The sequence below is a fragment of the Chionomys nivalis genome, chromosome 13 (assembly GCF_950005125.1).
Source record: "Chionomys nivalis chromosome 13, mChiNiv1.1, whole genome shotgun sequence".
NCBI lineage: Eukaryota > Metazoa > Chordata > Mammalia > Rodentia > Cricetidae > Chionomys > Chionomys nivalis.
In genome coordinates, this window is record NC_080098.1 from 25,509,412 (window position 1) to 25,526,319 (window position 16,908).

At 42.4% G+C, this 16,908-nt stretch overlaps 1 protein-coding gene across 1 annotated transcript in view; it reads left to right on the forward strand.

The window, feature by feature from the left end:
- Itih5 (inter-alpha-trypsin inhibitor heavy chain 5) overlaps positions 1-16,908 on the forward strand; it is a 101,960-nt gene that overhangs the window by 14,655 nt on the left and 70,397 nt on the right. The window contains exon 2 of the mRNA XM_057787506.1: positions 2,222-2,266. Coding sequence (XP_057643489.1) covers positions 2,222-2,266 — 45 coding nt within the window. The remainder of the gene's footprint in view (positions 1-2,221; positions 2,267-16,908) is intronic.

Consider the following 16,908-nt stretch of genomic DNA (forward strand, 5'->3'; position numbering starts at 1 on the left):
CACAGACACTGAGGGAAACAATAAATGGGACCTCCTGAAACTGAAAAGCTTCTGTAAAGCAAAGGACATGGTCAACAAGACAAAATGACAGCCTACAGAATGGGAAAAGATCTTTACCAAACCCACATCAGGCAGAGGGCTGATCTCCCATATATACAAAGAACTCAAGAAATTGATCATCAAAAGAGCACATAATCCAATTTTAAAAAGGGGAGTACAGTCCTAAACAGAGAACTCTCAACAGAGGAATCCAAAATGGCTGAAAGACACTTAAGGAAATGTTCAACATCCTTAGTCATCAGAGAAATGCAAATCAAAACAACTCTGAGATTCCATCTTATGCCTGTAAGAATGGCCAAAATCAAAAACACTGATGATAACTTATACTGGAGAGGTTGTGGGATAAAAGGAACACTCCTGCATTGCTGGTAGAAGTGCAAATTGGTACAGCCCCTTTGGATATCAATGTGGTGATTTCTCAGAAAATTAGAAAACAACCTTCCTCAAGACCCAGCAATACCACTTTTGGGTAAATATCCAAAGGATGCTCAAGCATGTCACAAGGACATGTGTTCAACTATGTTCATAGCAGCATTGTTCATCATATCCAGAAACTGCAAACAACCTAAATGCCCCTTGACTTGAAGAATGGTTAAAGAAAATGTAGTACATTTACACAACGGAGTACTAAACAGCAGAAAAAATAATGGCATCTTGAAATTTGCAGGCAAATGGATAGAGTTAGAAAGCATCATATTGAGTGAGATAACCCAGACCCAGAAAGACAATTATCACATGTACTCACTCATAAGTGGTTTTTAAACATAACCCAGCCTACAAATCACAATCCCAAGAACCTAGACAACAATGAGAACTTTAAGAGAGACATACATGGATCTAGTCTACATGGGAAGTAGAAATAGACAAGATCTCCTGAGTAAATTGGGAGCATGGTGACCTTGGGAGAGTTAAAGGGGAGGGGAGAGAAAGGAAGGGGAACAGAGAAAAATGTAGAGCTCAATAAAAATCAATAAAAAATGTTCTCTTGAAAAAAAAGTGTAAACCAAATAAACCCTTTACTCCTCAAAAATAAATAAATAAATAAATGTAAAGCTGGGGGCTGGAGAGATAGCTCAAAGGTCAAGTGTGCTTCCTGCTGTCACTGAGTTCTGCTCTCTGGCTCCAGGGGAGCCCAAGGCTCCTGGCGTGGGTACAGCACCTCACACAGATAGATGCAGGCACACAGTTAAACACAAAATGGATTTGTAAATGTGCAAAGCCTGGGCATCCTTTTCAAATGTCTGTTCTATATTTTCCAAAGGAAAATTTGTTACTCCTAGGACTAACTGTTAAGTTTCTGCTGTTTAAACAGAGGTTTGCTATGTATAAAACTCAAAGATCTGCTAGAATTTTTAAATAACCCAGAGGGACTGAGTAATTATTACTGTGATTTTAATATTTAATTATTTACTTATCTAAGATTTATTTATTTTCATGTTTATGGGTGTTTTGCCTGTTTGTATGTGTGTATACCACTTGTATACCTGGTGCCTGTGGATGCCAGAGAGGGTATTTGATCTGTAGGAACTGTAGTGATAGATTATTGAGAGTCACCATGTGGGTGCTGGGAATTGAACTTGGTTCCTTTGAATAACCCTTTACTGTTAAAACATCTCTCCAGCCCCTGTGATTTTTTTTTTTTTTAGGAAATTTTTATTATTTTTCTGCACTCATCTCTTACCTATGAGAAAATAGAAATCTTTAAGGCAATTCAGGGTACCTTCAGTGTTGTGCTGGGTTTCCTAGAGTTTTGCATTAAGTAGGAACTTACTAGAAGAAGGCCAAATGTCTGTATTACAATGATGTAATGGACACAATAGCAAGGAATTTAATGGCAATCCTAAGACTGAATGAAGCAGGATGCAAGGGTTCTATGGGTGTCTCTGCTCTCGTCACTGTTATAGATGTCGGCATACCCAGGTGATGAGGTAGTTTGACTTCATGGGTTCTGAGTCAAGTAGAGTAAGAAAGATAGATTCGAATTCCAGCCTAGAAAACACTTCCTAATCAAAACAAACAAACAAGCAAACAAACAAACACCTCAGAACGGCTTTTCATGCCAGATACCCTTAGTGGGGAATTTGAATGGGTTTTAACGCCTTCACAGGAATCAGTTATGAATATTTCCCAGTCCTATTTAACATTTCTTCTGTCTTTCCAGGTCTCACTCAGGGTCCCCAGGCAACTCAGGCTGCTGCAAAGGCTGGTATGTATATGGAGTTCCATTCCTCCCCCTTCTGCTTCCTTTGAACCAGGACCTAGATGAGTGCTTCCCAAAGCTCCTGGAGCTCCTGAGAGAAGAAGTCTAGCATAAAACATTATAGCTATTCCCTTATAAATTTTCTCAAAGGGGATGTGTCTTTCTTAAAGGAGGAACTAGAGAGGCAGCTTGGTGGGTAAGTGCTTACTGTGCAGGCATGGGGACCTGAGTTCAAATCCCCAGCACCCATGTAAAGAGCCTAATGTGGCTGCATGCAGCCTTGTTACAGCAGTGCTGTGCGATATGGAGACAGGAGGATCCCTAGGGCTTGCTGACTGTCTGTCTACCTCCAGTTCAGTGAGAGACCCTGCCTCAATGGAATAGAATAGAATTCCCAAGAGCTTCCTCTGGCCTTTGCCTGGGTGCTCATGAGTGCATGGCCGCCCCACAACACACACACAAAGACAACTCATGGAGCTTCAAGTACCTGTATTAAGTAATCGAAAATCTAAACATAGTTTGCATATTTATCCTTTTAATAATATCTTTATTAAGGAAACAAGACCTTGGTATGGAAGTGAACAGCATTTGTAGATTGAAGCTTAGCGTGATGAGAGCCGGATGGGCTCTCTATACGTGATGGAGCCTGTGAACACATTCCCAGACTATGAACAAATTTTGACATCTGAAAATAGGGTGTTGGTCATCTGGAGTAGCGAGTCTCTGAAATGCTCTTATTGCATCTCTGCCCTTCTTCTTACTATTAGTTTTAATCCCCCCAGTTGTGAACTCATCAGGGATCCTCACACAACTGGCATCGTCTGTTTTCAGAATTGGATGATTCCCTCAGAAACACACCACTGGTTTACTGATATTGTTTTTGATGTAGTTGCCATGGAAATATTTTAGGTTCCTATGTTTGTCCTTTCTTTCATAGCCTCTAAATTTTGTTACTGATTAAAAAGGTTTTTGTTTTTTTGTTTTTTTTTTTTTGATTTGTTTTGAGAAGTGGATCTCGTGTATACCAGGCTGGCCTCAACCTCTCTCTGCAGCCAAGACTTTCCTTTGAATCCTGATCCTCCTGCTTCTGCTTCCCAAACGCATGGAGGATTGCTGGCGTGTGCTACTGTGTCTAGCAGTTACAAAGATTTTCATGACCCCACTACCTGCACCGTTCGTAGGATCTCTTCCGTTTTCTTAGAAACCTCTTAAAGTTTCCAAGTTTTATTTTCTCATGCATTCCACATTTTGAACATGAGCTCTCTCCATGATGGGTCTTTTTAGGAGTAACGCATATCATGTCTTCAACAAGTCTATCTCCTAGAGGGTAAAAATCTATATATAGCCTATGTAGTTATTTATGTGAGAATGCATGATCTCGCTTCTGATTCTGCCTGGAGTCTCTCACCACCTCTCACCAACTGTGGTTCTCAGTATGTTCCAAATTATAATTAATTATAGAAAACAGACAGCTCAGAATGTTCCAGGTTTTAATTAATGAACAGAAACTAAGCAGCCACAGCTGGGATTTTCCCACCATTGTCAGGACCACAGAGATATGCTTGGTTATGTTTAGAGCTAATTAGATTTATCTTTTTATAGCAGTTCTTGGACACTTATGTATGCGTGCACATGTGCACACGCACACACACACACACACACACACACACTGCATCTGAACATCAGGGGAATCTTTGTATCTGAGCTTCTGCCATGGTTAAAAGACACTGACCAGCTTTCTTAAAGCAACTTACGGCTGTCATTTGCCCTCTGACATCTTGGTAGCCCTTAGGTAGGAGTTATTCTAAAGGTTGGGCCAGGAATTATTTTATTTCAATGTGGCATGACATACAGTGTGATTGAAGCAAAGGAAGAACTTCACACTCACCCGTCCCTGTTAACAGGACTTGTGCTTTGCTTATAAACCCCCACACAGAAGCACCAGGGCAAGTCAGGAAGCAGTGGGTGGGGTGGATGGTGGAGCGCAGCCCGGAGCATCTACTAGGATTTGCATGGGAAGGAGTGGGTGAACTGGCGGATGTGCCCAGTGAGTTTAGGACTGGATACTCGGAGTCATTTTGGCAGGCTCTGGGCTGTAACAGCTGTCCCTCATTGCCCAGTACCAGGTTCTGGGTGATTTGGGGCAAAGAGAAATTTAGTTTTCTGTGCGAGCGGTTGACAGAGGAAGTGGTCAGGAGTGTGGATAATAAAAACCTAGATAATATGGTTTTTGTATTAAAGATGTACTAGCAGGGCAACCACTGCTTTCTCTGGGGTGAGGGAAGGAGTCTCTCTAGGAACACAGCCTCAGATGCTAGGACATCAGGTTCTGTCAGCTGCAGGAAAATGGATATGAGTGGAGACAACCATATTAAGTGAACTAAGTCCGTCTCTGAAAGACAGGTAGTGTATGGTCTCTCACTGTGGATACTAGACCTTACAGATACATAAAATCATTTAGGAATTGACGACATGAAGGTAGAGGGGAAACTGGCTGGAGGAATGAAGGGGCTGATGGGAGGCCGGTAAAGAGGAGCATCACGGGGCCCAGAGGGGAGTATACTCAAAGTGCATTTTACCTGCGTGGAAGTGGCCTCATGTAACACTATATAAATTATAGTCAGGACAGCTGGTGGCTTGGTGCTGACCCTTCATCTCTGGTGGATGCTGCACATCCTGGTGTCTGTCTCCCTGTCCCCAAGTCTAACCATCACAGAGAGTCATTCTCAGAAGATCACAGAATGGCTCTTTCCCTCTGGATGGAGATAATTGCACTTAATGTTCCTTCTTATCTCTAAATGTAAGGAGGACATGCTGTGGAGACTGGATGAATGTGAACAGGTGAATCGGGGGCTGGTGTCACGCTCTGTCTGCAAATGGGGAGGGAGTGGTTTCCCCCAGGTGGTGAATGCATCCGAGGAAACTTCAGCAGGGGCAATGCACACTACACTACAGCTTTCCTAGAAGAGAAGCCTCAAGGTTGAGCAAAGGTCAATGGACCTCACATCCAGCCACCTGCTCCATTCCAATCTCTTCCATACAACAAAGGAGTCCGAGGTTAGCTGCTTTCTGGAGCTGCTCCCAGTGTATTTCTCCTAGTGACTTTAAATGCTGGTTAGGTCAGTGGGCTGCAGAGATAGCTCATTGCTTAGGAACACTGGCTACTTTCCCAGTGGACCTGGGTTCTGCTCCCAACACATACATGGCTGCTCACAGCCCTCTGTAATTCCAGTTCCAGAGGATCCAATGTCTTCTTCTGGCCTCTGTGAACACTAGACATGCTTATGGTTCACATTTCACATACATACATATGATTGCTCACCTGCAAATGTTTCTGCAGAATTACTAGCCTGGCTTTGAATTCCTTCTGAACACAGATCTGAGCAGACATGGTAGCTGGCTCTTTTCAGCTAGTGCCAAACAGTGAAACTCCAGCTCTGATTTTTGTTGTTGCTGCTGCTGTTCACCTCTGGAAAACAAGGCAAAATGGACATCAACTGAGCCTTCTGATGTCTTCAGGAATCTATTAAAATGTACTGCTACAAACCAGGCATGGGAGCACACTTCTGTACACCTGGCATTGGGGAAAACTAGGGTAGAGAGGTCAAGAGTTCAAGACTAGTCTGTCTCATAAAGCCAAAGTCTGGGATGTTAGCTTAGTGGTTGAGAGCCTATGTCACAGGAGCAGCAGATGGTAGTTAAGTCCAGGTGTCAGCTCACCAGAAGGAAAATCCCCGACTGGTAAATCTCAGATAAGAAAGATCTCAAGACCACAGACTCCAGAATGCCTTTTCCTTCTGCTGTGTCTTCACATGTTTGCTGCTACCATCTTTCGCTAGTACCTGGCACGGTGTGAATGGGTGTGGGGAGAAACACACTGTCTGTGATGTGGTGTGTTTATCTCATGGAAACATCCTGTTCTACTGGGCATTTTTAACCCATGGGCTATGATGAAGATGATTTCTCCCTAATCTGGACTGTCTAATTGTTAATAATAATGTTAGTTTAAATAGAATTTTAATGATTAAAAATAAGACAAGGAAATGTCACACGGCCAGAACACATCAGTTTCTATTGAGGGGCCACATGGACTGTGACTTAGGTTAATTATTAAGGAAAATAATTGAGTTCCAAGACAGACAAAATAAAAGTAACTAAATAAGTCTTTTAGAAAAAGTAAAGAAAAGAATGGTTAGTTAAGAACCAAGCACCAAAGTGTTAATAGTCTTCTAGGAAGAGGGGAGCTGGGCTGTGTCCCAAACATTCCATAGCGACATTTCCAGATGGCAACTTGGGTAATTCATGACATCCTCTGGGTGGCTTGATGTTAAGTGACTCCCGTGAGTCATACCCAAACCTCTGGTCCCTCGGGCAGCTAATTAAGACACGCCCTGCCTCAAACTACTTTTCCATCTGGGTTGGTTTTGCAGGAAAAAAATACTGAAGAAATTACATTATGTCACAGGACGATGTCTTTTGCTTTGTATTTTCCAGTTGACGTCTCCAAACAAAATAATTATTTATATATAAATGTGGTGACCATGTTGAGTTTCTAAGAACTATATTGGGAAAATCTGAGACAACTCTTTTACAGTCTCCCATTTATGACAGATTTCCATACACTTCTGCCCTTCAAAGTTCTGTGTTTGCTTTCTGCTGTCAGGTTCTGACTAACTCGCCTGCTTGTCGCCTGTGTCCCCCTGTGCCCTTTCCTAATTAGCTTGGTGTAGTCACCACTACCGGAACGGTCATGGTTTATTTCATGCCTTTTGTGCCTTTCCTTTTCTCCCTTATTGGTGGTTGAACGCAGGACTTCATGCCTGCTAGGTAAACAGTCCTATCACTACCCTCTATTCTCAGTCTAGAGCATCGTTTTTATTCATTCCATCATTTTGGAATTTATTTATTTATTTATTTATTTATTTATTTATTTATTTATTTTTTAAAAAGCTTCTTTCACACTTTGCTGACATCACTGAATTATCTTTCTCCTGTAGTTTTATTCCCTTTTCTGTTTGTTTGTGCGGCCTGAGTACTGAACCCAGGGCCCCGTACACGCGAGCAGCTCTCCCATTGAGCTGAATTCACCACCTTTCTTCTGCTCCGGGAGGTCTGATAGTCATGGTCCCTACGACATCCCATTTTTGTCAGTGTGCATCTCTCTACCTGCCCTTCTCAGATTCCATGTGTGTCCCTCCTGTATCTTTGTGCATCGTTCTGTATTTCCCCCTTTCTTCCAAATATTGTTGCAAATGTCTTGAGAGAAGTTGCCAACTGGAATATTTCTTCTCAACCCTCATGAAATATAGTCTGAAGGAGTGTTTAGGAAACACTAGCTTATTACATTTCATCTTTAGTGGGTAGATGCTTCTTTTTAATTGTTCAAGAGTCAGAAAATTCGCCGGGTGGTGGTGGTGCACGCCTTTAATCCCAACACTTGGGAGATGGTGACAGGTGGATCTCTGTGAGTTCGAGGCCAACCTGGTCAACAGAGCAAGTTCCAGAACAGGCTCCAAAGCAACAGAGATACCTGTCTCAAAAAAACCAAAAACCAAACCAAACAACAACAACAACAACAACAACAACAAAATCTAACCCTTAAACCCCCAAAACAAACAAAAAACAAAAGCAAGAATCAGAAAATTAATTTCAATTCTACAAATATTTTTACAGATGTTTTCCTTTTAGTGTGTCTGTATACATGTATATGTGTTTGTGGGTGCATGTGTATGTTGGGGACAGGGTGCCCATGCAATTTTCTGCATAGATGTGTGGAAGCCAGAGGTTGTTGCTTCTCAGGAGCTGCCCATCTTGTGTTTGGAGAAAGTCTCTCACTAGACTGGAGCTCACTGACTTCGCTACATGGGCTGCCAGCCAGCCTGGGGCTCCCCTTTTCTCTGCCTCCTCAGCATTGAGACTGCCAGCAGTCACCGCCACGCCAGGTTTTCTTTACATGGGTTCTAGGGACGGGAGTCAGGTTCTCATGTTGACGTGGCCAGCACTTTACTGACTGAGGCATTTCTCCAGCCCCGAGGTGGTTCTGTGCTGAAATCTGGGCAATGGAGAGGAGAAGAAAGGAAGGGAGAGAGGAACGAGGGAGAGAGGAAAGGAAGAAAAGGGAGAGGGACAGAGAAGTCATCATTGTGTGGTTTCCATTTACCATGTATTATGTATTTATCACACAGTAGGAGCAGGGCTAAGAGGCAGTAGCTGGGGTTGCTAAGAGTTGCACACGCACACGATTCTGACAGGTTCTAGACCAGAGCTGCTGCAGTAAGGAGGCAAAGTTGTGGGGTAGCTGCAGGGACTCCCGAGAAAGCAGTAACTGGGCAGATGCTGTAAAACTGAAATCGATGTAACTCTTTTCCAGCCCCTTTCCTTGGGCTCATAAACTATGGCTCATATTTCTTTTTTTTTTTTTTTGTTTTCGTTTTAGATTTTTTTGTGTGTTTTGTTTGTTTTTCGAGACAGGGTTTCTCTGTGTTACTTTGGAGCCTGTCCTGGAACTAGCACTTGTAGACCAAGCTTGCCTCGAACTCACAGAGATCTGCCTGTCTCTGCCTCCCAAGTGCTGGGATTAAAAGCGTGTGCCACCGCTGCCCAACTTGTTTGTTCTTCGAATGGCTCATATTCTTAAAGTAAAGCTATAGGAAATAAGCTGTACCCATAATCTTAATTTTCGGTCTAAATTACTGAAAATAAACTTAATATTGTACTGGGCATCTTCTGATTTTTCACTTTTATTGTGTTTCACTTATTTATTTGGTATATTGGGGGCACATAGGTGCCATGGCACACATACAGAGATCAGAGGACAGCTTGTAGGGGTCAGTTCTCTTTTTTCAACATTTTCGTCCCAGAGATTGAACTTGGACCACCAGGCTTGGTGACAGACTCTTATCCACTAAGCCATCTCTCTAGTCCTGATTTCCATGTTTCATTTACTTGTGCTTAAAAATCTACTTTCGTGTGTGTGTGTGTGTGTGTGACATGTGTGTGTGTGAGACACGTGTGTGTGGCTGCTCTTGGTGCCAGAAGAGGATGTGTCAGACCCCTAGCAGCTGGAGTTACGGGAGATGGTAAGCTGCCCTGTGATGGGTTCTGAGAACCAAACAAGTTTTGGAAAAGCTTGAGTGCTCTTAAGTGTTACGCCATATTTCTAGCCCCAATTTCATTTTTTAGTAATTAAGTCTTTTTCTTTGAGAATTTCATGCAGCATATTTTGGATCATATTTCTACTCCCTCCCCCAACTCCTCCCAGATCTCTACCACCCAAGTAAGTTTGTGACATTCTCTTCCTCCTCTTCTTCTTTTTCTTCCCCTCCTTCCCCTCCTCTTTCTCCTCCTTCTTCTAAATCCATCAAGTCGAATTTATGCTGCCCATACACTCTTATACATTGGCCTTCTACCACGGAAGACCTACCAATCGCTACACCAGTGAAGAAAGCTGACTCTCCCTGTCCTGGCAGCCGTCTGATGTCAATAACTTCTGAACATTGAAAATGCAAAATTGTTTATCTCAAAAGCAAGAATCAGACAACCACAATATTACACTACTAAAGGAAGAAAATTTTTAATTATTTAAAAATAGTACTGGGACCAGAAATTTCTACCAAAAGGAGATAAATTTTATTTAAAGAGCTATAAACCTGTTTAACTAAGTTGTAAACTTAATAATCCCTTGTCCTAGAGAAAGTACCAAGACTTTCAGGCAAAGGAGTTAGATGGAAAGTGGCCAGGAATTTTTGGATAGCGTGCAACTGCACCAAGAGCAAGGAACAGATTCAGTCAATGTCCTGTCTTCAGAGTTTGCAGTTTACTGCAGACTGGGGACTCTCACAACTAACCTCCGAGTCAGCAGCCAAGAGCTGGTTATAGATATTTCATTTGGGAGTTCTGTGTTTTCTTGGCTATCTAACAAATGTCACCGTGAAGTCTGTGAGCAGGAGAGATGTCTCTGGAATCCTTTACGGAGGGGGCCAGGATTGGGAACAGGGCTTCTAAAGGTCATCTTCTTGTGCTAATGACCTGGTAAAGTCATAGGGTAAATGACTTTAGCCTTCAATGGCAGAAAAGGACCCATCTGGAGAGCATCTTTCTTTTTATACCTGTCTTTATCATTTGTACCTTTAACTTCTTCTAGAAAGGTTTCAAGGGGATTATAGCGTGTGGAGGAGGGTATGATGGTAGAGTATGTATGTATACATGTAGGTGTAACAAGTGTACATGTGTGTCCATGTGCATGTGGAGGACAGATGTCAGTGTTAGCTGTCTTTTATGATTCTCAATTGTTCTATACCTTATTTTTGAGGCAGTATCTTCCAGTGAACATGGATCTCTTCAATCTGGATAGACTGGCGGGCCAGTGAGCTCGGGGTCCTCCTAAATTCACTTCCACAGAGCTGGGATTATAAATGTGTACCACCATTCTGTCTTTTTAAGTGGGTGTTAGGGAACCTGAACTTGGATCTTCAGACTTGTGTGGCTAACACTTTACTGACTGGACCATCTACATAGTCCCTCAAGTGCAGTTTTGATCTGTAAAAGCTTAGTTTACAGAACATGCCACCCTAAACCTCTCTAGAACAGTGGTTCTCAATCTTCCTAATGCTACACCCTTTTATTATGGTTGCTCATGTTGTGGTGAACTCAACCATAAAATTATTTTCATTGCTACTTCATAACTGTAATTATGCTACTGTTATGAATCATAATGTAAATAGCTGTGTTTTCTGATGGTCTCAAGCAATCCCTGTGAAAGCGTCACTTGACCCCCACAGGGATCAGGATCCGTGGGTTGAAGACCACTGCTATTGGTGTAAAATAGCACAGAGTTTGAAATAAGCAAGAAAATGTGACTGAGCTCAAGGTCAAGCTACACTGAACAGCAAGCTCACATACTAGGTGAGCTTAGGTGCTTCTGTCTTCTACCGTTGTGTAAAAACATTCGTGCAAAATTCAGTGGCTTAATGCAGTAGCCATCTAGACTGATGTTGGAGCAGGAATTTAGACAGAAATAACCTTACACTTTAGACAGAATAGATGAGCTGACGTAGAGAGTTCAAAACAGTTTACTCCATGCTGAGCTTGGCAATGATGGTTGAATGGTAGGCAAGTCTGAGAACTCTGATGTCTGTGTCTGGCCTCTGTAGCAGGATAATACTTGGTAACTTCAAACCTCTGAAGGAATGTTCCAGGACAGTTGTATAAAAGCTTCGGGATTTGCCATGACCTGGTCCTGGAGTTCTCACACACAATTTCCAGAGCGTTCTGTAGATGATGCACACCACTGGGGTCCAGATGTGATAGGAGAGGTAACTTCAGCTTGCAATGGGAGGAGAAACAAAGGCATTCCTGGTCTGCAGTAAAAGTGTAGTTCCATACAACATTGTGTATTGTTTGTGCCGAAGGAGGTCTTCTGTCTTTACTGATGAAGTGCAGAAGGTGGGACCCCTTATTGACTTTCCTGTCTAGTGGTAGAATACGTACGTACTGTTTTGGATTGCTACGCCGGTTGAATTTACTATTTGCTCTAGTGAATTTATGAACATGTGGTTTTGTTGGCAGAGGACTATCAGTCCTGCAGTGAAGCCGACGGTGCCATTCAGGAGGCACCATGCTTCCGTCCATCCACATTCCAGCACGTGTCTTCTCCCGTTATTTCAGTGGTTTATATAACCAGCCAGTGGACAATAAAACAAACCGCTTATTGTCCCTATAACACTTATTTTCCTATCTGTCTTTCCTATTATAGTACCAACATTTATATCATCTGCCTTGAAGAAAATCCATAAATAGCCAAGGAGACCATCATGGCTCAGGGGCTGCTCCAGCCTGCACTTCAGGATTGGTAGCAACTCCATTTCCCTTTTATTTTTTGTTGTGGTAACATAGGTTTACTGATGCCATCTTGGCCCCTTTTCAGACTATAGTTCAGTATCATTAGGTGTATCAACTAGCATTGCATCCATCTCCAGAAGGCTCGGCTAAATTGAAATGCTATACCACTAATAAATCCCAGTTCCTTTCTTTGACCACGTTAGCTACTTCCTGTAGGTGGCTTATATGGCTTCATATAGTACTTGTCTTTCTGTGTGTAGTATGTTCACTTAACATGCTGGGTTCAAGCGTTGCTCTTATGGAGGGTGTGACAGGTAGTCTTTCTTTTTCAAGGAGCATAGATTCCATTGTATCATATATCCCATATTGTTTATCAGTTCATCTGTTGATGGACCTTGGAATGCTTCTACTTTGTTACACAATATTTCTGCTGTGTTAGGACAATGCTCCTTTAAATATGGGGGGGAATAGACGGCAGCTGTTTTATTTTTTAAATCTAGAGACATATAGGACGGAAATGCGTGAAATACAATTGGAATACAATGACAATCTGAGACTGATAAGGCCTGCAGTGGACTAGAATGCAGATGTGAACTAGAAGCTGGATTGAGAGGGACAGCCTCCGTCACTGCTGGTAGACCACAGTGCTATACACAAGTGCCAGGCAGAGATCCTTCACATTTTGTTAGCTGTGGATTTTTGTGTGAAAATTTCTCAACTGTTAAATATCTTCTGAACTTGACCGTTTTAAAATATTATGAGTCAAATAATTGGAGACTTCCTCCTAAAACACATTGATCTGTAAAGGTATTTGGCTAACACCTTTAGCCAGGTTAAACTGTTTTGATGTTGGACGCTGGGCTAGCAAACTGTATGAGAACAGACAGTAAATATTTAGATTCTCTTTTACAGCAATGCAAGCCCTTCTCTACTCTGTAATATTAGCTCCGGAGCATCCCTAGATCTTACGTAAATGAATGGGTTTGTGGCTGTATTCCAATAAGCATTCATTTATAGGAGTGAGTGGTCTACCTACCACAGATTGCCCATCCCTGTAAATGAACCACAGGGCGGAGGGATCTGAAGGGAATTTGAAATACAAAGAATTAAACACACAGGCTTGATGGATGGTATGGAGCGGGCTGGTTAAGATGCAATGCACTCAGAGAATGTGACGCTCTGCAGCTCTCAAGAACAGGTAGATGGTTTTGTTCAGTAGCATTTTCCAACGATGCTGGCACTTTGACTCAGCATTTCTCCCACTGAGGTGGCACACGTGCTCTTTGCCATGGAAACTGAGGATGCTTTTGTCAACAGAATAAGCTAATAATAATACTATGTGTTTTTTGTTTCTAGAGTTCTAGCCTGTAGCCTCTCATGTGCTAGGCAAGGTTTTCTCACTGAGCCATATCGTATTCTTTGCACTTTTAAATTTTAAGATGGTATCTCACTTAATTGTCCCAGATGGCTTGGGACTCAAGGAAGCCCAGGCAGGCCTTGAAATTGCCACTCCCTTGCCTCAGCATTGCAAGTAACTGGACCAGGCCCAACTAGCTAATCAATTTTGGAAGCTAGAGCACACAGCAGAGGGTACCTTCCATCTCACTGTTGGGGAAACTATCACGCAGATAGTCTCTAGTTACCACAGGCTCAGATGAGGCTGTGATTAACCTAGACTTGAGCATGTCAAAGGCCGTCCTGGGTAGTCACTGGGTCAGCACAAAACAACAAGACAGCAGCCAGCTCTGAATTAGTTCTAGTTCCGTTCTCTGTTTGACAGTGAAGGAGCCAGACCCCTCTCAAGTTTGTCTGAACTGTTGGCCTACAAAACGCACGTGAAGAGACAGAGTTGTTAAGCTATCAAGCTCTAGACAGGTTTGTTCTTTGCACAAGATAATTAGAATTTATAGATAAATATGAGCAAATTACTACATCAATAGAAAAAAAATACAACAATTAAGCATATGAGTACTGCACCCATTTGTGGAAGGGTAACCCCCAAACCGTTAAATATCACATCTGGAGAGCAGAGCTGTGAACCCAGGGTGAGAGGGAGAGCCTTGCATTTGGTGTAATCTGAAGTTTTATTCATGTACACCAGACTCGATACAAATTGATACTTGATAAAAAAAATACATTTTTGGTATTTACATGTATGGATGCGTGCGTGTCTGTGTACATGCACATGCCTGGTGCCTGAAGTAGGAAGAAGAGGGTGTTGGATTCCCTGGGACTGGAGTTACAAATGGTTGTGAGCTGCATGTGGGTGCTGAGAACCAAACCTGGGCTTTCTGGAAGAGCAGGCAGTGCCCTTAATGGCTGAAATATGTTTCCAGTCCTGAGACTTGATCATTCAAAAAATTGCTTTTTTTAAAATTATGTGTATGTGTCTATGCAGGTGAGTGCTTGTGGAAGCCAGAGTGTCAGTTTCCCCTGGGGCTTGCATTACCAATGACTGATGCCTGAGATGGGTGCTGAGAGCTGAGCCTTGTGTCCTCCGGAGACTGCTAAGCACTCTTAGCCAAGGAGTCCCCTACTTGAAAGCGTTTTTGAGATACAGTTTCGATTTTAAGTAAAGCCATTTTTTAAAAAATCAGCTCCCTGTACTTGTTCTTTGGTTTCCACGGAATTTCTCTTTTCCTCCTAGCGCATTTGTGGGAGTCAGCGCAGAACTGTGTGCAGTAGCATCTTTTCACGAAGAGCACAGCTGTGAATAGTTTCTTACATGCCTTCAGATTTGGAGAGAAAAAGAATATAGTTAATCATGTTTAATTTAGTAAGAAAACCCGTTCCCAGCCGTAACAGATCAAAGGGAACGCTTCCTCTAGGTTCACGCTTCACGTTAGGGTTTTTGCTTTGAAAGATGATGGGATACAGATTTTTAACTTTCATACCCCTGGCAGGATGTCACGCTGCTGAGACCACCATTCTCGCCATCTCTCTCTGGCCTAATTCTTGTTTTTATAAAATGTACTAAAGATTTTTAATAACATCATTTGTCAGAAGCATTTTGTTAAACTGCATCTGGAATCTCTCTCGGAACCAAATCACCTCTGCGCAGAAAGACCAGATGGTCATAAAAGAGTGTTGTGCAATGCAATTGTTTCTGAATTGGGGTGTGATTTTTTGAACTTCAATTTTTAGCATCTTTTACTTTTAGCTCACTCTGCAGACCAGGCTGGCCTGGAACTCAGAGATCCGCCTGCCTCTGCCTCCCAAATTCTGGGATTAAAGGTGTTTGGGTTAAGGTTTCACCCCAGCCCCTGGCATCCATATATCCAAAGAGTCTGGAATGTTTGGGTGGAAGTTCCATCCCAAGCCCCCTCCCCTGTGAGTTGCCTCAGTTCAGACTCTACCTCCAAGAAAGCCCATCAAATGATGACCCCCTCCCCAGAGATGCTCAAGACCACTCCCACAGGGTATTTAAATTGTACCCCAGAGAACAAGCACATGGTTTTCTGGTCTTCCTTCCCCATCTCCTCTTTGGGGGGCTGGAAGGCCACCCGGGAGCATTGGCATCCATTAAACCCGGGCTTTGTAAAATTCAGTTTGATTTGGTCTGATTTGGATTACTGTATCAGTGGAGAGGTTTATCGGGATACAGAAACTTTTCAAAAGGCATTCACTCTTTTTCCCCACTATGGGATACATTCTTTTTATTGGCAAAATTGACTCTGAACAAGTTGAAATGAATATCATATAAATATTAATTTTCCTCAAACAATAAATATAATGAAATTCCAATAGGATTCTGCAAAAGTCTTACTGAATTTGATGAATTGTTTTATGCTGCAACTACAAAAATTCAAATTTTATTTGTTTTCAAGTGAGTATAATCACATTGTTCAGTTAGCAAAGAGCATGGAGTCCCTTTCGCCACTCAGTTATCTCCCACTAGGTCGTCATTTTTCTCTACACACATTCAGGGGCATGAGGACACACTTTTTATACAAGAGACAATCTAATATACACATGCGTCTGTACACTGCTTTGCCTTGTCAATGTAACATTCTGATGTACAAGCACAGCCCCTTTCTGTCTCTCTATCCCCTCCTCCCTTGCCCCCTCCCCATCTCTTTCGACCTTTAGCTTTAACATGTGGTCCTCCTAATCCCAGCTCCCAGCTTCCAGGAGCTTAGGTTGTAAGAAGGCACCCACAGAATCACTATTTAAAAATAACTCCTCCTTGGACCAAACCACAGAATTTCTTTTCTTCTTTAAGTAAAAATTATTTCAAATATGCTTCATCCCCCCTCGACACACTTAATGATTACTTAATAAAACTTCATACCAATCTTGTCTTTTACCTGGTTCAGAGAGACAGTAACCCTCTTATCCCCCCAGTAGTTGTCAGCTCCCCTCCCCACCAAGAGCTATAAGTCTGGAAGTCTTTTTATTCCTGTTATCAACTGACAAAAAGATGAGACTTGCTGACACCCTTGTGTGGGGCACACCTAAGTTTCCTGTTCCTGCTCACATGTTTGACTCGGATCATTGTTGCGTGCCCTCCTGAGGGTGTACGTTCCCTTTGTATTTACAACGTGTGACACATGCCCACTTCTCAAATACATTTTTTTCATGTTCTGTTGATTTGTAATAGAAGCCCATGAAAGAGATTCTAAGAAACAGGGCTCTACTCCCCTTCTCTATCAGAGGACCAATATGCTTGACATGAACTTGTCACAGCCTGATGTGTGTTTGGGAAATGCCTCTAGGTTTGTAAAGGAACTAAGTGGAGAGGTTTGAATGTCCAGATTCTGGTGGACATAAGCAAGTCCCGTCTCTGTGTCTGGGAGGTGATCACCAAT